The sequence below is a fragment of the Pararge aegeria genome, chromosome 6, assembly GCF_905163445.1.
Source record: "Pararge aegeria chromosome 6, ilParAegt1.1, whole genome shotgun sequence".
Taxonomy (NCBI): Eukaryota; Metazoa; Arthropoda; class Insecta; order Lepidoptera; family Nymphalidae; genus Pararge; species Pararge aegeria.
Window position 1 is genome coordinate 5,582,169 of NC_053185.1, and position 23,036 is coordinate 5,605,204.

Consider the following 23,036-nt stretch of genomic DNA (forward strand, 5'->3'; position numbering starts at 1 on the left):
CGAGCTATTTATATAATCGGGATATTAGTTTAATGCCGTGCGCCCATGCTCGGGGCAAGGATATAACTATGGGAAGGCGAATACATTTTGTCTTTTCTCCGTGGAGAAAATATGTAGCCATGCTGGATTTCGAGAACTGGCGTAGTCGACTCCCTTACTTCAGAGAAAATGTCTTCTTAACTTCAACTTTCGTTGAATTAAATACGAGAACCTAATATAAAAATGTATGTAAGTCCGTCATTTGTTAAGTTATAGACACGTGTCTCAGTTTGGAAAATACTGTTGCCAAACGGGTAAAATAGGGAAAAAAAGTTTATATTCTCATGTCCCTTATTTTCAAATTTTTTTTAAATTTATGTCTACAAAAATTGATATTATTTACAAGTCAAAACTTTTGTTTGCTTTTCGCTTTGCCTGTAGTTGTTTTTAATGTTAGAAATTCTTCGAAAACGGAAGTTTTACTGGTTATACGCTAGTTTTTATATAGTTAGTTGGCAAACTTACCTTTCTGTTACGAATGCGAACGGTAAATAAATTAATTTTGTGCAAAAAGACAAATTTTCTATAGTTGCCGTTAAGTGTTTAGAATTATAATAGGGTCACGTTCATGTAGTTTCGTTTCTAAGAATGCAATAGTAACAGGCAAGTCATCGGAGATCGATGTCTACGTAAAAATATTTGAAAGTGTACAATGTTTGTAAAAATACTTTCGATAGCTAAGCAAAGAACACGTTGCCTTTCAACAGACTCCAAAAAAGTTAAGAGATGTGCTTTATGTATTATTTGTATGTTAATCCGAAAATTCAGGATTCAAAATTCTTTTATTTTTTGTAAGGGATACTTCGCGTGTACTTATTATTTTTTTAAATTTTAATTCAATCTGTAAGGTTAGCACCAATAATGCTAATAAAATAAATAAGAAATGAAATTATCAAAGTATTCTTTGAACACTCATTTAAAAATGTAAAATATGAATTAATTAATAATTCATTTATTTTAAGTATAGAATTGAATTAGGTATATAAGTAGGTATAATATACTCTGCAAGCACTTTTGAAACGTTTTGACTACCACCGGAAGGCAGATTCTAACGAGAGGATGAAATTCAAAATTCATTTATTTCAAGTAGGCCCAGTTTATAAGCACTTTTGAAACGTCAAGTCAGTCTGTTTGTAGTGACTCTACCACCGATTCGGAAGGCAGATTCCACCGAGAAGAGCCGGCAAGAAACTCAGCAGATTGCTCTTTTTCAACATAATTTTACAGTTTACAAACTTTAAAATTTTCTATCTTGTGAGAGACGAGAGCGGAGCCTGCTTCAAGCAGCCTTGTCGTTAAGAAATTCAATGATTTATTAAATGTATTTTATCAAAAATAAAAATAAAAAATTAAAGCTATCCGCTATATACGCTGAGTTTGGGCGCGAATGCCAAAAATATAACATTGAATATAATCAACATAATTTACAATTCATTAAGCCATCGCCATCGAGTTTTTTTGGTCTGATAAGTACTACAATGAATTAATATCTTAACATAAACAGTCTGCCATTAATATTATCTTATGTTTTATTATGCTTTATAGATAAAGCATGGCGTCACGTGATTCATATCTCTACAGTAGGTAGAGTTATATCATACTAAACTTGTTTGATTTCGCTGTGCTAGTTGAAAGCCTAGTGTCGCGATACACTTGCGTAATTTACGTCGCCAAAACTTCTGCTCAACTTTTAGGTAGCCTAAAGCGTAGCTCGGAGATCTGATGGACGTTTGTATCGCACGGTGAACCCCAAGGCGTCACCGTACTGAAAAACGGGGTGTTGGTAGTCCCCACAAGGTAGAAAGACGACACAGAACGAGATGCAGAGAGTCGCTGAACACAAAATCCTAGTGGATAGAAATACCTACAAAAGACCAATGTCCAGCATGGGACGTCCTGTGTTTTTGATGATGATGATGATGATATGTCTACCCAACTTACGTGGCGGAAACTTCCGTCGACCGACTATTTTACATATTATCATAGAGAAGAGCAAAAACGTAACTTGTGAACGTTAGGGAGAGCTTACAACAAGTGATATATTAATTGCTTAAATTAAAAACGCACATAATTTGGAATAGTTAGAGGTGCGTGCGGGGATCGAACTCGGCCCCCCGAAAAGGAGGCGGAAGTTTTAACCACTAGGCTATATAAGCTTATGTACATAACTGGCATTTTAACCTGCATCGCCACTCCCAATGGCGACAGACTGCAATCAAGGGTTAACTTGTATATATATACATCCAGTATACTAACGAGCCGCCCCGGATTCGCACGGGTGCAATATACATAATAATGTTGCCCCCCATTTGTCTGGAGTGATAAATAATAACATTCTATGGAAGATTAATTTGATCTACCTCGACAGGTTTAGCCAGCGTTTGCAAAGTATGCGCATAATATTTATTATGTTTTTTACGTCATCACATTACAAAACTTTGAATTTCTTTCTATGCTTTTCACTACTGAATTATGCATGCATATTACGTGTAAAACTTCCTCTTCAATTATTTTATCTACTACCGACTGTGTCAATATCCGTTGCGTAGTTTGAAAGATTGGAGCGTTAGAACAGCGGGAGTGATCTTCTTTTATACTATGTAAAGATGGGTTCCGATATTACGCTTCGAGTACGGAAACCTAAATATAGAAAGATACTTACTAATGAGAGTATGAAGAGCGCGTAGTGACGGGCGGGGTGGAGTGCGCGTGCGGCGGGTGCGGAGGGTGCGGCGGGTGCGGCGGGTGCGGCGCGTGCGGCGGGTGCGGCGCGTCGTCCGCGGGCCGAGAGGCCGCGCTCAGCAGGTAGTTGCTGGACTCACTGAAACAGTTAGACAGCCTGCTTCAAATTGTATTACTGCCTCCAGTACGCCGGTATGCGGCGCTTGCACACTACAAAACTGCGGTTGCCCGCGTTCTTCGTCTACGTTTATTATATAGCTTATGTTGCTCTCTGTCCTTTCATCTAAATCTAAGCGAAAAGTCAAGTCGATTAGTTGATTAATTTAGGCGTTAAACAAGGACAAATAAACGCACTTTAACAATTAACATATTATTAAGGATTTCTATTTGACTGCATTCTACACGGCTAGCATGGTTTAGGATATTTTCTGCACGTGGAAAGGAATGTTCGCTTTAATAACGTTTCATTACCATCATATCAACCCATTTCCGGCCCACAACAGGACACAGGTCTCGTCTCACAATGAGAAGGGGTTAAGGTCGTAGTCCATCACGCTGGCACAGTGCGGATTGGTGGACTCCACGCGCCTGTGATAACAAAACGGGGAACTCTCTGGCATGCAGGTTCCCTCACGATGATTTCCTTAACCGTTAAAGCATCTATTAATTTAATTGCTTAAAACGCACATAACTTAGAAAAGTTAGAGGTGCGTGCTGCGATTCGAACTCGGCCCCCCGAAAGTGAAGTCGAAGTCCTAGCTACTGGGCTATCACCGCTGAAGAACACTTACACAACTATAAATGTAAATACTACTCAACCTTAAAAAACATGTATTGGATAACATTTTGTTAATTTAATTACCTAAAGCTTCTAACTGAAATTAAAGAAACAAATAGTACAAAGCAGGACGCTTTGTATTATTTAGATGACGATTCGGATGAAGTTTCTTGTCTTCGAATAAATAACTCATACATAATGATATTTGTACTCAAGGAGCTGATAGTAACATTGTTAGTACCCCATATCGATGTGACCTCGGCAATGATCGCAAGTTTATCCCCCATTACGGCACACGATAACCTTTGCGGTCTTTCGAATAAAAACATAACGGTTTGCACGCATTAGTAATCATTTCTATCTGGTTTTTAGACCTGACGCAAAAATAAGTTAAAACGTTGTGAATTTTTGTCAAACGCTTTCAAACTCTTGTTTTTCATTTATTTTTAAGGCTGATTCACAATTGATATTGTTGCTTATGAGGAGCGAACTAGTTGCAAAGCATTAGACTGATGGACGTTGGTCCTCCATTAAGGTCGACAGACAAGATCAAATGAGTCGGAAATAGACCCCGGACGCAGACGACAGAAGTCATGGGGTGTTTAATCCTTTGTCCTCCTATCCTATGTCCTACATACTCAAAGTTTGGCCTGGTGCAGGAGCGTGTTTCTAAGTGCGGACACTTGGCGTAAGGGTATCATAGTCTTAAGGGAAGCGAGACCAAAAATCCATTCTAAGTTTACTTATTTTCATATTAATGTATAGTATCTTAAGATGGTTATTTATATATTGGCATTGGCGTTGTTGTATATAATGTATTTTTTATACGGGCGTAGCAAACGGGATCAAATTAATAAATGAAAAAAAATTGACTTCTATTGATGGATTAAATAACTGTTTTGACTTTTCGGAATAATCAAATCATTTCCTAGTTGTTTAGGGATCTCAATTATACAATTTAAAAGATTATTATTTCTAGGCGACTAAACGACTTGGAAGTTTAGTTCGATTTAGCCAATAGTTGTTAGGTACTGGTTTAATCCGCGATGATAGCCCAGTGGGTAGGACCTCGACTTTACTTTCGGGGGGCCGAGTTTGAATCCCAGCAAGCACCTCTAACTTTTCTAGGTTATGTGCGTTTTTTTAAGTAATTAAAATATCACTTGCTTCAACGGTGAATGAAAACTGGATGCATGAGAGTTCTACATAATGTTCTCAAGTGTGTGTGAAGTCCACCAATCCGCACGGGGCCAGCGTGGCCACGGCCTTAACCCCTTCTAATTGTGGGAGGAGACCAGTGCCCTGTAGTGGGCCGGTAATGGGTTGATATGATGGGTTAATCCGCTTCGGAGAAGCGGGTTGGCTCTAAGGCCCATTATCAAGCTAAGAATGGGTTCTCGAGCATCAATCTCAAGTAAGCTACGCTTGAGATCACATTTGAGATCCTGTTTTTGCTCAATGTCAATTAATAAAGCATAGCCTGGCCATAACGGCCATAATTCTGAGAACGTCTCAGAATTATGGCCCTTATGGCCAGGCTATAAATGATTTTCCAAAGGCATGTTATGTTTTGTATAGAAATTACGAGTTGTAAATCGCAGTACACATTTGGATATCGGATCATTAAGTGTAATTTATGATGGTCAAAGTCCACCTTAAACGATTAGACAATACCCTAAATCGTCTAATACTTCACTACGGCTTTTGTTGATAAGCCTTTGCATCATAAGGTAAAATAAACCATCTATTAATGTCTGTTTACGAAGAATTTTGTTATGTAGTACAAAATAGTTATTTTTTTACAGCTGTTCAGTTTTTTTTCTCAGCTCTGGTATAGGGATTTCAGTTATGCAATTAATATTTATATTGCTTAGGTTTATTTGAAGTCAGGTCAATTTAGACATTCGAAGTTGCATAAATTCCTAACAAGCTGAAAATAAGATAAATTGTTCAAAACATAATTATAAATCGCTATCCCTACTAATCCCTACTAATATTATAAATGTCAATGTAAGTTTGTTTGTTACGCTTTCACGCAAAAACTTCTTAACCGATCCACATGAAACTTTGTACAAATATTCTTGGAAGTGTTAGAAGTAATATAGGATACTTTTTATCTCGACATTAAGCTCAGTGCCTTTTGGAGAGCGGATGAAAGTGTTAGACGATTTTACACCATAACTCCGACCAATTATAACCGATTAAAATATTTTTTTTGGTACTATAGACGTTATACTATGTGTTTAATTTTGCCTAAACTGTGGTTGGAGATAGAGGACAGAACTCCTCAGCGGACAGCAGTAAACCCCACATTTAAGGCTAAGCAATACCGAATACTTTAATTTTTTTTAGAACTACAACAAAATTTAATGCCACATCAAAAACAAAATCAGACGCAGACGAAATCACGGGAAACAGCTAGTAATATATAAAAGTTCCCCATCATTCCCGCTTTAGGAATTTTTTCTATTCAAGTTCATGTTAAAAACTCATTTTACTTTATTACTACATTTTACTTATATTATGGGACTTTATGCACCCTCACTCTCATTTTTTGAAAACCTCTTATCGTTTTCTACTCGTGATCGTACCGGAACGCTAAATTTTGAGCGGCACGTACAAGTACAACTTTGTATGTGTTTTCTTAGTATTCCCTTTACAAATATCCTTTGCCCGACCTTGTATACATTATCCTTTAGTGCACTAAACTCTACACAAATAACCAAACATCACATGAATGCTGTATTGACATTTAATTTAAAAAGTTCCCAATAAGTCAATCATTACTCATTTCAATTAGGAAAGTAATCAGTTGTAAGCGTATGTGACCAAATTAAATGGTATCACAATATTATATTGGCGTGTAAAATGCATTTTATTGTTGAGTACACGTTATTGAAATACCTTGTATTGTACTATTTACGTGAAAGACCGGTAAACCATATCGAGTCTATAGAATTTTTTGTTAGACCAACGAGAAACTTTTCAATTACAAATTACATGGTTTCTTATCTAAGTTCACGTTTTGAGTATGTTTCCTTCAAGAATACAGCTAGTGCTTGCTGGTGTTGAACGTAGGTATAGGTGTAAAAATAATATTTTTTTTGTTAATTTATTGAAAGTCATTCAACAAAATGGGATTCTTTAATCTATACAAATGATATCAGGTTCTCCTAAATGTATGATGGTTCTGCTCCGAAAAGGCCTGACCGACTTAGACGGAACTGAGGAAAATGTCCGTGTTTGTCTGCTATCTATGTTCGACTAAATTTGGCACATATTTAGCTTGCATCCAGCAGATGAATAAGTTTTTATGCCGGAAAAGTTGGGGTACGTTTCGATTTGCAAAGACCAGTTTACCTGTGTATCTAATATGATGGCACAATTTGGCATAAAGATAGCTTGAAACCTTGCACCAAAGGAAGTCTCTTATCTCGGAAAACAAAAGTAGCGGTATTAAGATATAAGCGAAAGAACCCGTCGAAGACCCGGGTAACGAAGTCTGGACTCATCATAAAAGCTGATCATTTATGCAGTGCCTAAAGAACTGGCGCTTATTTAGCCTTAAAAATAGTCTGAAGTTAGCGCTATTGTCTTGATAACAATCAAACTAATAAGTATATTTCTTGTTAACATATTTGTTGTAGTTTATATTTCGTTTAAATAATGAAAATATTAAATTAAAATAAAATGAAATCGTTCCGAAATTAGCCTGAAAAAGAAAAAGTCTTTTGACGAACTCCCTGGTGCAGAGGTGAGCGTTGTGGTTTAAAATGGGAGGCCCTGGGATCTATCCAAGAAAGGGGCAATTTGGGAATTTCCTTTGGTGCGACCCGCTATAGATTGGAGGGTCATAACCTTGGCGAGAGTGCGGTGAATCCTGTACTCTCATTTATAGGTACGTCGGGGGAAACAGAGATTTTAGTGAGTGCAAGTTCCACATATCAACTCCGTTTCCCCCAACGAAGCGGAAGTTTGAATTTTCTCTGTATAAAATAGAGGGTTATATGTAGTGGACTAAAAAAAAAGTCTGCTTGTGTGTTTTCCGGTGTGCGTTATGCGGTGTACGTTGTGCGGTTAGCTGATGTCACCTGGCGGTCCGCATGCGCAGCGCGGCGCAGTTTTCCTTGCACTTGTAGGCGAGCACCTGCTTGATGCGGCTGACCTCGACGTCGGGGAAGTGGCGGCTGACGTAGGATATAAGGGCATGAACGCGGCGGCGGTCCAGCGGCGGCTTGGTGGGGCGCGACTCCTGCCCAGCGCGCGACCAGCGTTGGCCCGTCACCGAGCACGTGGCCAGCTCCATTGGCGAGAACAGCGCCGCGGCCAGCCCACGGGTCACCTTGCGGTAGTCGCCCCACTTCACGCCGCGCAGTAACTCCTCGCGGATTTCTACGCCCTCGCCCAGCTTGATCTGCGGGACCGCAACGACACTTAGCGAACTATTCAATTTAATTCAATGGTGCCGGTTCCGAATTAAACTTTCTTATCTAACCCCCAACTTTCAATATAGTGTACATTATTCTACTAGTCAAGCCCTTTTATTTTATGAGTACACTAAATTGAGGTAGTTGTGAAAAATATATAATGCGCCATTTTGTGGTAGCGGCCATCTTTTACCGATTTTCAACAAACATAGCTAAGAACACTCCCGAATAATTCACCATCCAACAAAAAAAAACAAAATCAAAAGTCGGGAAACTTTGGGAAATAAGATGCCACTGACAGACACACGCATACTCACACATACAGACACGTCAAACTTATAACGCCCCATTGCTTTTGCTTCACGGATTAAACATTGTAAGGTTTAATAGAATGTATATCGCACTGTACCCCTGGAAAACGATAGCGCTATTTTGACATGTCAATTGAATTTAGGTGGGTGATTTTTGTACAACAGAATTTATGACCTGTTTTCTATGTTTTTTCCTTTTGCGTCTTTGGTTGCCTTAAAGAAACCGCTATGTAGCGATACGGCCACCAAATTGTACTCTCTTGCTCTCTGTGTATATTTCTGTAACTACTTTTTTCTTTGGTGTACAATAAAGTGTATTCATTCATTCATTTATTGTGAAAGAGATATTAACACAACTAAATAGATAACAATTCTATGCAAAATACGAGCACTGAATTTACTTATTTAAATAACTCTTCTTTGAATCTTCATGTTCTTATCACAGGCTGTGGGGTCAGCACTGCCTCAGTAATGCATCGTTCGTATTGTAGTTCTATTCTTTTCCACTCTTTTAAGACATAACCTCTACATCTTCATCCGTTCACATACATTATTAACATTCTTCTATTGAAATTGAGTTGCACTTTCGTGCCTAAGTAGCAGTGGCGTGCACTTATTAGAGGCGCAGAAGCACTTCCTACCCTAAAAAAATTATATCACTCGTGAGGATTTTTTTTCATTTTCTGCAAAGTTTCCGAATTATGCCTACTCCGGTCTCAAACCTTGTGAACGCAACTGCTAATTCACTGTAAGCCTATTTTAATTCACTTGAATGCACTAGTATGTAAATATACTTACGAGTCTAGGAGCCGGTGCACCTCTTTCGTTCTCCCGCTTGAGCACAAAGGGTAGGGCTCGGCGATGCTGTTCGAGCCACACGGCGTCAGGTACAGGCCTACTCCGCCGCCCGTCCCACCTCCCACCGCCTGATGACACCAGCAAATTAATCAATTAGTTCTTATGTAGCCTTAACATAATTAACTAGCTACGCGCCCCGGCTTCACAAGGGTAGATATAAATTTGAGAACAAATAATGTAGTTTTCTATTGTTTAAAGAATTTTCAAAATCGGTTCAGTAAATCCAGAGTTTACCGTTTTATAATATCAAGTACAGATTTCACACAATGCGCAGCATAAAAAATTGTATGGATCATTTCAATGTATAGACGGGACTTATCACGTAATTCAAACTGATTATGTACGGATTTTTCCAATGCATACGGCTCGGCTCGCCCTTATGTGTACTGAATTTCGTTATTTAAATTCGCTACCGAAACACCGATAATGACATCAGTAAGTATATTTAATACCAAAAATAAATATCGCGACGTTATGTGCGATCCGCATTTAAGCAGTTTACGTTGGCTGCGAGGCATTTGGAGTGAAAGTAGTCTAATATATTATATATCTTACTTCGTATGACATAGGATGCATAGTCCAACAGAAGTGGATACATAGTGCAACACATTTTCATCCGTATTCACAAACATCGCTATACTATCTCACAATTCTGAATGCACAGAACATTGATTATTATTATTTAGATTGTAGAGTACGATATCGTTTTACTAGCTATTGTTCACATTGTATGGTGAGTTCCCAACGAGTCACACGCAATCGCGTCCAACTGACTCGTTGGGATTTTTTTCCAATTGAGCCGCTCTGCCCCTTGGGATGTGACCTGTTGGGAACCATCATGAAAAATACTCGTAAGTTGCAACGCATGAAAATTTAACAACTATTTAATAGCTGCGTCACATCGTCATTTGTCGATTGGGATTCTTCAGCCATATACATAAATAAGAGTGACTCGTTGGGAATTTTCTTCTCCCGTCGAGTGACGCCTGTTACTCGTTGCTACTTTTCAATTTATTAGGTTCGTAACGAATGACCCAAGAGACAGTGTGATTCGATAGAAAAAAAAATTCCAACGAGTCACGAGTGTGAGTCAAAATTGATCGGTGATAAGTCTATATGCAAACGTTACAGGCTTGTTAAAAGAAACAATTTTTTTTTTTAATTTAAGTAAATGATGATCATTTTGGTTATTATTATCATCATGTTCAGCCTATCAGTGTCTCATTTATTTCTCTAAGGTTAGCTAAGCTGAAAATATTATTCAACATAGCAAAACTGACAATTGGTTTATGCCATTGAAAAGAAATGATTTAAATTATATTATCATGATTTAAATCTCCTTGTTACGTTGGCATGTATATAGTTAGATTTATCACCGTGCCAACGAAAAAGCCAACGTTAGAACTCACTGGACCAGTAAATTAATACTCAAAACAAAATCAAAGAGATAGGGTTGGCAATCGTCCCTCCTTAAGATTAAAAATGGAATACTTACATTCGGCCAGTGTTAGTCTAAAGGTATTTAAAGTCAACAAAAAGTGGAACTAAAAATCTTATTGTATTCGGAATACTTTATTTTTTTTCCTCGTATTTAGTAAAAAATTACGTTAATTGTATGTACATACATTTAAGTTACTTTTTTTTTTTTCAAATAATATACTGCACAAAGCTATTGCACAGATGAACGTGACTATACTTTCATGATTGTATCTAAAATTGCTTTATTGCATGGACCATTAGTAAGTGTTATAACAAGAATTGCAATTAGCAATTCAATTGACTAAAATATTGCGACATTTTTGCTAATTCGGTTAAACAAAAATCTTACTCAAAAAATAAATGCTAAACCAAATCAACAGCTTTTATGGTAACTTCTGATAATTTTAACACAATAAATTCTAAGACTAAAAAAATTCAAAATTTAATATGTAGCTGTTGCCCGCTACATAGTCCGCGTTTATTTTGGGTTTCTAAAATTCCCGCAGGTATCCTTTTATTTTCCCGGGACAGAATTTACGTACCTTATGGCCGTCTCTAGGATTCTTACTATTTCTATGCACACCAAGATAATTTAGGCTGTCAAGCCACGCATAGATAACAAATGCTATTTTTTTAAATCCCGCGGATAAATTTTACCAGCTGATTTTCCGGGATAAATATCCTATATCCACCCTCCCGGATGATGATCAAGATCGCTTCAACGGTTGAGCCGAACATAGGTAACAAACAACAAACGAACAAACAAACAGTTTAGATTTGTGAGTCCATTTTCTGGACTTTTCGAGGATTACTTCTACTTTTACTAGATAAAAAAATGCTATCTGAAGTAAAATCGGTCTTATAAATTCAAATTGGTCTGTTTTCTTCTGAAGTAAGAATACTCTAAAGGACTAAATAGAAATAAACCTAAATCATTTGTGAAATACAACCTAATTTGCACCTAGCACTTCTACTGTAATTTTGAGTCTGGTTACTTTGATTTATAGAATTTGGTTTAGTTTCATAAGATTTGTGTAAAACCGATTTAGCACTATAGTTTGATAAAATTATTTGAAGATAAAAACAAATGTAAAACGTTTATAAACAAATATTTTATACTTGTCCTTATCAATTGCACTGGATGATTAGTACAGTAGCCTAAGCACAGAACTTGTGATTATCGCAATTGATTTTATTTGTTGAAGTTTAAAATTGATTTTTTTAGTAGTTTATGCAAGTTTAGTACCTCTCGTATACTGGTCGAAAGTGTCTTTTATGTAAGTTCAGTACGTCTCGAATACAGGAAGCAAGTGTCGTTAATGCAAGTTAAGTACGTCTCGTACGCAGGTCGAAAATGTCTTTTATGCAAGTTAAGTACGTCTTGTAAGCAGGTCAAAAGTGTATTTTTTGCAAGTTTAGTACGTCTCGAATATAGGAACCAATAGCAGTTTATGCATGTTTAGTAGGTACGTCACGAAAACAGGAAGCAAGTGTCGTTTATGCAAGTTGAGTACGTGTCGTGTACAGGTCGAAGTGGCTTTTATGCAAGTTTAGTAAGTCTTGAATACAGGAACCAATCGTAGTTTATGAAGTTTAGTACCTCTCGTATACAGGTCGAAAGTGTCTTTTATGCAAGTTTAGTATGTCTCGAATACAGGAAGCAAGTGTCGTTTATGCAAGTTGAGTACGTCTTTTATGCAGGTCGAAAGTGTCTTTTATGCATGTTCAGTACGTCTCGAATACAGGAACCAATAGTAGTTTGTGCAAGTTTAGTACGTCTCTAATACATTAAACAATTGTAGGTTATCGAAGTTTAGTTCGTCTCGAATACAGGAAGCAAGTGTCGTTTATGCAAGTTCCGTAGGTGTCGTGTACAGTAAGCAAGTGTCGTTATGCAAGTTGAGTACATCTTCAATACAGGAAGCAAGTGTCGTTTATGCAGGTTGAGTACTTGTCGTATGCAGGTCGAAAGTATCTTTTATGCAAGAATAGTACGTCTCGTATACAAGTCAAAAGTGTATTTTATATACGTGTCAATGCAATAAATATATTTTTTTTTTAACAAAATCGGCATTTCGATAACCACAATTTCGGTGCTTTGCTACGTATGAAAGTACCTTTGTGATTTTATTTATATAACAAAGCACATGACAAAAGTGTCTCTTAAATTCGGTCAACTATGCAATGACAGCTAACCGTTGCTTATTCAACTCAATCATTGAACATACGGCTGCTACAAGCAAGCCATACTACCTTCACTTTACTCCATAGTATATAAATGGCACTGAATTTTATTAAAAAAATACTAATTGTGATCCAAATATTATTTCTCTGGCACCGCCCAGTGAACAATATTCTCTCAAAAACAACTTTGATTTTATAAGGGTGAGACAAATTGGGCAAAGGGCGGAACGTATGCAAAGCTTATACCTAGTGTGTACGCAATGTTCACTTTGTTAAAAACCCCAAAAAATCGATTTTAGAAACCGATTTTTTCAAATGTAAATTACTATAAATGTTTCAATACTATATTATTTTGTTGTTATATTTTTATTAACATTGCTATCGTCATACAATACCCTTCATATAAGATTTGGGCGCTTGCAATGGTAAAAGTAAAATGAACCTCAACCGTTGCTTTAAAGTTTAACTTCGTCCACGCTTTCCCCAAAAAAACAAACTTTCCCCCTAAAGCGTTTGCTATAGCAAACGCTTTAGGGGGAAAGTTTGTTAAATAAAAATAAGTAGTACAGAATGCAACCTTAAAACAAGGCAAAATGTACCTAATAGGTTGATTTTTCTACGGCGTTATTTTTCGATTTTATTACGCTGTCAAACGTTCAAATCTCATACTGAGGGTGCAGATAAAATTCTAAAATAACCGTCCTATTAATTTTGAACAAGTAAGAATATGAGATTCATTTTTTTTTCCTAAATTTTACTGGATTTGCAAGATTATAGTAAGAACTGCACCTAACTTAGTGATGGATTTAATTTTAAGTAAAATTTCGAAGTGCTCTCCAAAATACATGTCTAATATGTTGATTACATAGGCGTAATTTTTTTTTTTGTTTTTTTTTTTACCTCCTGCAATACTTATACTTTATAATTTAAATAAATGCAGATATAAAATTTAGAGAGATCAAGAGAATATAAAATAAATGACATGAGATCTAGCATTATTCAGACACTTTCTAATTATATTTTTTTTTACAAACGATAAACTAATATTGTAATTCACAACCCTAATCATACCTTCCCCATTCTTAATCTCCTTCCTAAATGCAGATTCTTTTAATGACTAGATGCGTTTTAATGGCAATCTTTAAAAAAATACATATAAAATACAAATCAGTCGACAGAACCGAATTAATATGATTAAAAACGTAGACAACTAAAGTTAACAAGAAAAGTACACCTTTACTTATCTGCTAGTTTGCCTTTCGGTGCCGTGATACTGTTTTGGAACCGTGGCGAGGTTTCAATCAAATCATAACAGCATTAACAACTATTATTATATATAAAGGTATTTACTGGATACGAAAATCTGAAGATATCAAATATTAACCATAACATGTGACGCTTTGTACAAACTATTGACCGGGAGCCGTCCAATCACTCAACAATATAACATCTGTGTAAAGATAAAAACTATTGTGTATAAAAATATCACTATTGTTGTTGTTGATCGCGGTTTTATGTAACTCGCGTATTCGACACAAAAAACGGACACGTTCGACCGATTCCAACGCGTTTGCAGTACAAAATATTATACTCTATTAAGAAAATATTGAATAATCGCTAAGAGGGCGCTGGAACGGGCCGAGCATTGCGGATAACGTGTATAATGTAATGTATGTATAATATGTAACCTGTAAATAACCTATGATAAATCAGCACCGGTCGCAACAAATGCTTTAACAACAATCAGTCTATTGTCAGAAAGGAAGGTACCTACTGAAGCGTTCCCTTCAACGAGAGCCCACGTCTCGTTAATCTGCAAACGTCATCGCGGTGACTCAGCGCTATTACAGCGAGCCAGTCCTCCATTGTGACACAGCTTTATTATTTCCTTCACATAAAGAAACCGCAAAATTTACAACTACGCGATTACAGTTAACGGTGTTGGAGCTACCAAAAAAATGTCAATGGGGTCTCGTTGAAGCGACTCGTTCTGGCACTCGGTATAATATTGAAAGGCACGCAATAAGCGGAGAGGTGTGACGGCAGATAGGCCCCCGGCGACACTCCGATCACAGACTAGATATATCTACTGACAGTCTTCTTTATAACGTTAAGCCACATATCACGATGTTACCCAACGAAGAGATACAATATTACAATGGCCGGCTAAATCCAAGTCGCTCGCCAATAGGTGTGTAAAATAGGTTGAATAGTTGACCTCGGCGCTTCTCGCCAGGACATTACAACGCCACCCAAGCGTCTTCGGCTTTTCAAACGTCGCGCATACTCTATGCTTGTTTTCGACTTGCGACATCATATTAACCTCAAGCATTCACGTACAAGTGCAGTACTAGTTCTAGATGCACACGCACTAAGGCGAACCGCAAATTAAAACAAAAATTCACCACGAATTTTCGTAATCGTAATACGATAGCCTGTAAAGAATATGCAATAACAGGTGTATTTTTTGTAGTCGAATGCATTGGGACGCCATTTTCTACTTCGAAACGTCTGCAGCTCATTCGGTAATACGACGTTGAATACGCAATGAATTCTCAAGGCACAAGGAACGTTCGCTATCAGGTGTCGCTCGTTTTCGTAATTGAATGCATCGGGTCGCGGACGCCATTGTTTGCTCGTCTGCAGCTCGTTCGGTAATACGACGTTGGGTATGCAATAAATCCTCAAGCATCGTTCGTATTCAGCAGGTGTCGCTCGAGCTGCGCGCGAGTGGGCGAGGCGTCTCGGAGGCGCGGCGAGAGCGCGCGGGCGCACGCGTCGCTAGTGGTGTGCGGGCCGCAGCGCGGGCAGCGGCGGCGGCGGCTTGAGGCGCACGGGGTGTTGCGCGAGGGTGTGCCGGCGCAGGTAGAGCGGCGTCTTGAAGCATCGGCCGCACGTGGCGCACACCACGGGCTGCGCCTCGTGGATGAGCCGCACGTGCTGGCGCAGGTTGGACGCGTTGGAGTAGCGGCGGCCGCACTGCGCGCACCGCACGCCCGCTCCGCCGCCCGCGCCGCCCAAGCCGCCCATTCCGCCCAAGCCGCCCGCTGCCAACAACACCACGTTCGCACTGCGCCCCCGCCACCGCCCCCCACTAGCCGCCCCGCAGTCGCGCGAAACAACGTGCCTTCCACCGAACTCATGACTGATGAATGGATGATTTTTTTTTTTAATTTACATTACTCGCATTGTAATACGCTAAACCATTTCAATAAACTCTTTTTACATTTATGTAACCCAAACAGACTTAAGTGCAGGCATAGCGATGCAAGTTAGTTATAAAATATTGAGATACACAATTGAATCATGTTTATTGAAAACATAAACATTATTTTTCATTCGACAATTCAACAGTTACAAATGGATTCATTCATACTATGGTATCACATAATCGTTTCTTAGCTATTTTTAATTACAATTGTAAAAGTTTCAGCATAAAACGCTGTGAGATTCACACTTAGTGGTTGATTTCTTAATTATATTCCCGATCCCCTCAAAAATTAGCTTTTTAATTTAGTGAGTATTGCATCAAACGTGACTACGTTTGTATGATGAAAGATGGATGTCATATCATTTTAAAACTTACTGCTTTAGAAAACAAAGAAAATGATGGAGATGGATCTACATATTTCTGAGATGATTTACAAATGTTTATGTGGATAAATAAGGTTAAACTTGATAGTATTTGACAACATGTTTTTTTGCGGATAACTATGGTTACATGTGGAATGTTTTCTAGAAAAAAAAGTCGTATGAGTATCGGAAGAAGTTCGTGTGAGTACCGAGGGCAGATCGCAGCAGACTGCGGAGTAGTGGCGGGCAGGGGGCGGCGAGCGGTGGCGCGTCGGCCCGACACCCGCGCGCCTAGCACCTGACTCAAGTTCAACGAGACCACGCGCGCTCTCTTCACGTATTCTTTATCTTATCTTTCTCTTTCTTTATCTAGCCGGTACGATCCAAAACTTTACGAAAAGAGGTTCGCCGGGGGCGCGGCTGTCCGACTCGACATGTGCGTGTGAATGAAGTGACGGTGAAAAGCAAAAACATATTTACCTTCCGCATTCTCGTCCCGCAGCTCCGTGTTCATCCCGGCCATGAGATCGATATTACCTGTGGAGACAAACGAAGCTTAACGCCGACCAAAAAACAACTCAAAATAAAAAAAAAATACAAAACTAATTCCGTATATAAATGTCACAGATATAAGATTTCAGAACGTTGCAAACTGGAGCGCGATTTAAAACGCCATCTGGCCGTTATAAAATTTTTCCAACTCTTTTTTTGAATTTTTTTAATAAAATTAACATAAACAAAATATGTCAATTTACTTTATGTCAAAATTATAATAATTCAAGAAGAAAACAATTAAGAGATTGAAATGTAAAATTTTTAATAAAGTTATATTAATAATAGTTCAATAATAGTCATCAACAATCTTTTTGTCTTTTTTTTATCTGTGATATCTTCACAATAGATTAAACTTTAAATTAATAGATATGAGATACTAATAGAATATATGTTGTTTTCGTAGTCAGCATCTCAATATCCCATTGCACATACCTTGTATAGTAGCAAACGGATTCGCTAGCGCGTTGTTTTCGTTGTAGTATATCGGCGGAAAGCTCGAGCGCTCCTCGTCGCTAGCCTCTTGCTCCATGACTTCCATCTTCGGTTCGAGCAGGTCCGTCGCGCTGAAGTCTTGGCACTTCTCCGCGCCCTCGGAGTCCCCCGGGTCCATGAGGATTTCATTTTCATCATTATTAATTTCAGTTGCTTCGAGATCAGTTTTCACCCTCAGAGTTGGGTAGTTACAAGTTTGGTTATAGTCATTATTAGGCCTCATTTGACTAGAAGTTTGAAAGGAAGCTTCTTCGCTGAGATTGTTTTGGGCAACATCGGGAGAATTTCTCTCAGAACGGCGACTCGCACTCTTCTCGAGGTCATCGGCAGATGTCGATTCCACATTTTGGCTTGCGGCTTTGGATGAGGAGGTAGAATGTGACGGCTTGGCGCTGAGCAAATTACGGAGTTGGGAAGGTGGAGACTTTCGATTCACTTTCTGCAAACCAATAATATCAAGATTACTCATCCATTACACGCAAAAAAAAAAACAGTATAGTAGCCATAGTACGAGATTTTCACGCTCGCAATCGAGGAGTCGTTTTCGAGGACGGAAATACGTAAACATCCGAGGAGAATATTCTTAGTATGTTATCTTACTTGCGTTGTGCTCAAGCTCAAATTTAGCCTACAAATTTAGCTCGGATTTTTTTTTGTAAAAAATAATTAAGTTCAGGATTTGCGATTTTTTTTTTATAGTAATAATTGACGGATCAAGAAGATGGACCACCTGATAGTAAGTGGAAAACTACAATCAAGCCCTTCAGGCCGAAACACAGCATTGCATTTTTCTTCTTCTTCCCCGGACAAGTTCTGTCACAAAAAGCTCTTCCACTACTAAAGCTAAATAGACTCTAAAAAGAGGGGCATTAGGTGTACATTGTGTTTACTTTGACGATACAGAGTTTAATACTCGTAAACGACTCCTCGATTGCGAGAGAGCAAATCTTGTACTAAGGCTACAATAATAAAGATGATAACATACTTTGTCGTTGTGTTGTGAACAATCAGTGAGACCGCGTATTTGTAGCGCATCCGCGGTGCGTAGGAATGCGCTGAGCTGCGCCTGCGCTATGTTCACCTGGCCCACGTACATAAACTGCAGAAGCGCGCGCACATGCGACACTTCGCAATCGCGCATGAAAATTATTGGGTGCGGACATGGATTGTTCTGGAAGGACGAGCAAGATAGAATTTAGTAAACGACTACAGAACAAAACCGGCGATAGCCTAGTGGTTAGAGCTTTGGCCTCCCTTTCGTGGTGATCCGAGTCCGATACCCGTCACGCACCACTAACTCTTCGGTGTTATGTGTTTTCTATTTAAGAAATTCACTTGATTAAACAGTGAAGGAAAACATCGTGAGAAGAACTGCATGCCTTAGAGTCCTCCATAGCGTTCTCATAGCTTCACTTGGCCAGCGTGGTGGACTATGGCAAAGTATACACTCTTGTTACTGAGAGAAGAGACGTGCCTTGCAGAGAGTCGAAAATGGGTCGGTGATGAAGACCATGATGAAACGATTATTATCAAATATTTCTATGCTAACATATACTTCAAATCTTCAGGTCTCCTTTCGACCAAGGGTTATTACGCTTTCCGGCATATTCTAGTACACTTTTCCATGGCTTAAAATCTTTAGATATTTGCTTGAAGGTATTCAATCTCGAAATGTCTTATAATCCTTAATATACTTTTTATAAATACAAAATTGCAAATTAATAAAGTAAAATGTTTTCTGAGCTTTAAGTAATCAATACAATCATATTAAAGTTTTGAAAATCATTGAATTTTAATAAAAGCAAGACATCTCAAGACTTGCAGTTTAGTCAAATACCTTAAGATTTCATCTATAAGTAGGTACATGTTATATTGTGAATATAAGGTCAGAGGTTTATGATATTTATTATATGTGTTACTAGCTGTCCCGGCGAACTTCGTACCGCAGATCTTTTTTTTTTTATGAATGTTATATTTTAATACTTATTACCCTATGCCGCCGGTCTAAGAGGAATCCAAAAAATCAAATATCATAAAAATTTGTCCAGCCGTTCTTGAGTTATAAATGGTGTAACTAACACAACTTTCTTTTATATATATATATAGATTTATCATGATTAAATTAAATTATCAGCTATTAATACTAGACATTAAGGCTGTTAGCACATTGGCTTCTTTTCTGTAACTTCTGCTACAGAAAAAAAGCCAATTATATAAAAGGCTTATTTTCATAAAGTTAATAATTGTCACCCTAGTGCAATAATGAGCAACAATTCGATGTCGTTAGCGTGAATTTAACCATCCAAATGACTTGACCCGAACTCGGGTGCCCGATCAATGTACCTACTGCATTTCTTGTGACTTTTTATTTTTTTTTATTCTACGAGTTTGCCCTATATTGCAATCTCAAATAGTAAGTGATATTGCAGTCAAAGATGGTAACGGGCTAAGTGGTATCGCTATGGCAGTTACATTGAACCCATACCCCTAAATAGTTCCTAAGCGTACTACTGGAAAATTAAATCTCCTGGCGGCACTTCATTGTCAGTAGGGTGGTAACTAGCCCCGGAGAGAGCCTTTACTAACAAACCAGACCAAAGAAAAGCAAGAAATATAAATTCCCAAATTGTTATTGCCGGGAATCGAACCCGGGACCTCACACTTAAAACAGCGCTCACCACTGCGTCAGTGTAGTTAAACCCGAATCCGGGCACCCGAAAATTTATTAACACTGTAACAATGCCACTCGAAGCGAAAATAATAAACTTGCGAGCGATTGATACGAGCGTATTTGAAACCGTATATTCACTTTGTTGTTCTGAATTCCATAGCCATCGGAACGCGGGTAAACGACCAAGTGCAATAGTGTCGCAATCAATCTAAAACTATCTATCATACAGATTCTTGGATTACTAAGTAATAAAAAAAAAACTAAAGGAATATCATCAAGTAAAATGGTTACTATATATAATTAGGTTAATTGCTGCCACTTAACGAGTTACCACACATTTTCTATAGATTTCTTCTACGCGTCTAATTGACGATAAACTTTTAATGTTCTTTATCATTTATGGTTATTAATTATTCAGCGAACAGAATGATTTTCATAATATTGCACGATTTCCCAATTCGGAATCACGGCATCCATCTATATTATTATTGTAACGCTTAAGAGTATGTTTGTATGTTTAAAAGCGCAAATATCATAAAATACCAGTTCGCTTTTTTTTTTTTTATTTTATAAATTTGGGAATAAGGCATAGAACATCAGATTACGTAATATTATAGTAAACTCGGCTTAAAACCGCCGAGCGTAGATCGTCTTATGATTATTTCATATTTCGAGTATTTCAATTAGAATTTTATTTTTTTAAATATTTCAAAAGATTATTATTAAGGTATGGAGAAATACCAAGGCATCACAATATTTTGAGGTTTTTAAGAATTCCACGGAGTTTATTTCGGCGATATAACTTTCGACAAATCAGAAACTGTTTCGATATTTTTTTTCATTTCCAAACTTTAACATTGGTTCTATTTAAACACGAAGTTACGATGTACCTAGATCGCGATTAGTGTGCCAATAAACACAATATAATTATTTTCTCTGTTCGTCTTTTTACGTTTGTTTTATCGGCCCCCGGGGAAACATTGAAATTGGGGCCTAATTCAATAGCCCGGGGTAAGATTGAAATTGTAAGATATGGTTTAGTTTAAAAATTGTCAGTAAGTACTATTAGACCTTTGTTGGTCAGTGGCCAAAATTTTAACTAAGATTCAGGTAACTTCTCTGAACGTCATTCATAGACCAGCCTCCTTGATTTATTAAAATCAATTCAAATCAAACTTAGAATGACTTATGAGAGCGAAAGCCAAACTGAACAGAACAGGTATCGAAATACCATAAATAATCCACAAACTATGCAGAGCTAAAAAACAAATGTGTACATCATACACTAATTTTATTGGAATTGGGCATTGATGGGAATGATCACTGTATTCTTTTTTGTTTATTTCGTTTTCTACATATTTTTGAGGGTTCTTTTATTTTATTAATTTTTTTTTTTTAATTAAGTATTTATAGTAGCGTATTTGTATGTTTATATGTTTGTATATATGTATGGAATATATTTTATATTTTTGTACATATCTTTAATATGTTATGTTTAGTATATACTATGTTTTATGTTTTTTTTTTTTTATTTTATTTTTTTATGTTAATTTAGTTTTAAGTCCTAATATTTAATTTTGTTTGTTGTACCACCTTCTTATTTCTTATAACATTTTCTTGTATGCCTTTGGTTGCCTGGAAGAGATCGCTATTTAGCGATAAGGCCGCCAAATTGTACGTTCTACCTTATTGTGCTGTTGTATTTGTATCTCTGTAAATTTTCTCTGTGGTGTACAATAAAAGTGTATTCATTCATTCATTCATTAATTTTATGTAACAATGTGCGTATATTAAGTGACTTGTGTTAGTAGGCGTATTTGTAAGTTAAATTTAAAACATATTATTGTTAGACTCTCGTGAATAAATAATTAATATTACTATCTAACTGTCTATACTATACAACTGTATACCATTAATTAAAAAACTAAAATTGAAATGAATGCCTCATATCTAACTCATATTAGGAATGGTTACAAGATAGCACGCGGTTTTGAAGTAATTTGTTTGTCTCTTAGTTGAAACGATTTTACGGTGTAGTATTAATATTAATTTGACTGTGAGATGGTACAAAAAAAACTGCTAAGTTTGTTGTGGGTTCTTCTTATACCAGGGCGCGCTTCGAACCCTCCTAGCGTTCGTTTTAAGTTCACGAATACAGTTATCACCATCACCATCACCTAACATTGTTGGTAACATGTTATATGTATGAACGCTTCATAAGTGCCTGTAGATCTACATGAATTTTTGAATTTGATAAATATGTGGGCTACTCTATACCTACTGCAAATAAAGGAAATTAGAATTTTTTGTAAGACAAAAACGCACGTAACTATAACTTTTTTTGAGTATAACAGTTCATTTATTAATAACGTGTAATATAAAATATAATGTGGGAGCAAATGTTTTACTAAGTTAACAAAAAAAATGAGTATAACAAAAAAAGGAATATAATTCTAGAACTATTAATTTGTAAACGATTAGTAGTGGGCATTTCCAACTATAAGAACAAAATGAATCACAAATTTTCCATATCCATTTATTAAGGTACACTTAAATTAGCCGCCATGCGATCGCACCTCTCAATAATGAAAAACGCACATTGCAAGTTGCAACGCGATGCATTAGACGCTCTATACATAGAAATTAGGAAGCCTATAGGATAGATATATGATGGATTAGTAATATTAGTCATTAGATTACACGTTACTAGTGATAGCTGTTTACCACAACTTGGCTTTCATTACACTAATTTACAATTGTTACAAAATGGTTTCAAAACTTATACCTCAGTAGAACTTCTAAGCTATAAATTTGATTGCCGTGCGGCACATGTCGACCAAATTTAATGAACCTTTAGCTGTATGTTATATGCTTGAAAGTCATTCATAGGATGACTTCCAAGCGTCTGAATCATAAACATTAAAACATGTGGTTAATTACTAATTCTCAAGGCCGAAAAGTATAATTTTATTCAAATTACTAGCAAC

At 37.2% G+C, this 23,036-nt stretch overlaps 1 protein-coding gene across 2 annotated transcripts in view; it reads right to left on the reverse strand.

Annotated features, from left to right (window-relative positions):
- LOC120624763 (protein tramtrack, alpha isoform-like) overlaps positions 1–23,036 on the reverse strand; it is a 30,543-nt gene that overhangs the window by 4,645 nt on the left and 2,862 nt on the right. The window contains exons 2-7 of one of the 2 annotated variants that reach the window (XM_039891479.1): positions 18,364–18,549; positions 17,319–17,817; positions 16,812–16,868; positions 9,036–9,163; positions 7,591–7,913; positions 2,702–2,878 (exon numbers count right to left, since the gene is read on the reverse strand). In XM_039891479.1, coding sequence (XP_039747413.1) covers positions 2,702–2,878; positions 7,591–7,913; positions 9,036–9,163; positions 16,812–16,868; positions 17,319–17,817; positions 18,364–18,549 — 1,370 coding nt within the window. The remainder of the gene's footprint in view (positions 1–2,701; positions 2,879–7,590; positions 7,914–9,035; positions 9,164–16,811; positions 16,869–17,318; positions 17,818–18,363; positions 18,550–23,036) is intronic. The other variant, XM_039891480.1, reaches the window with a different exon arrangement.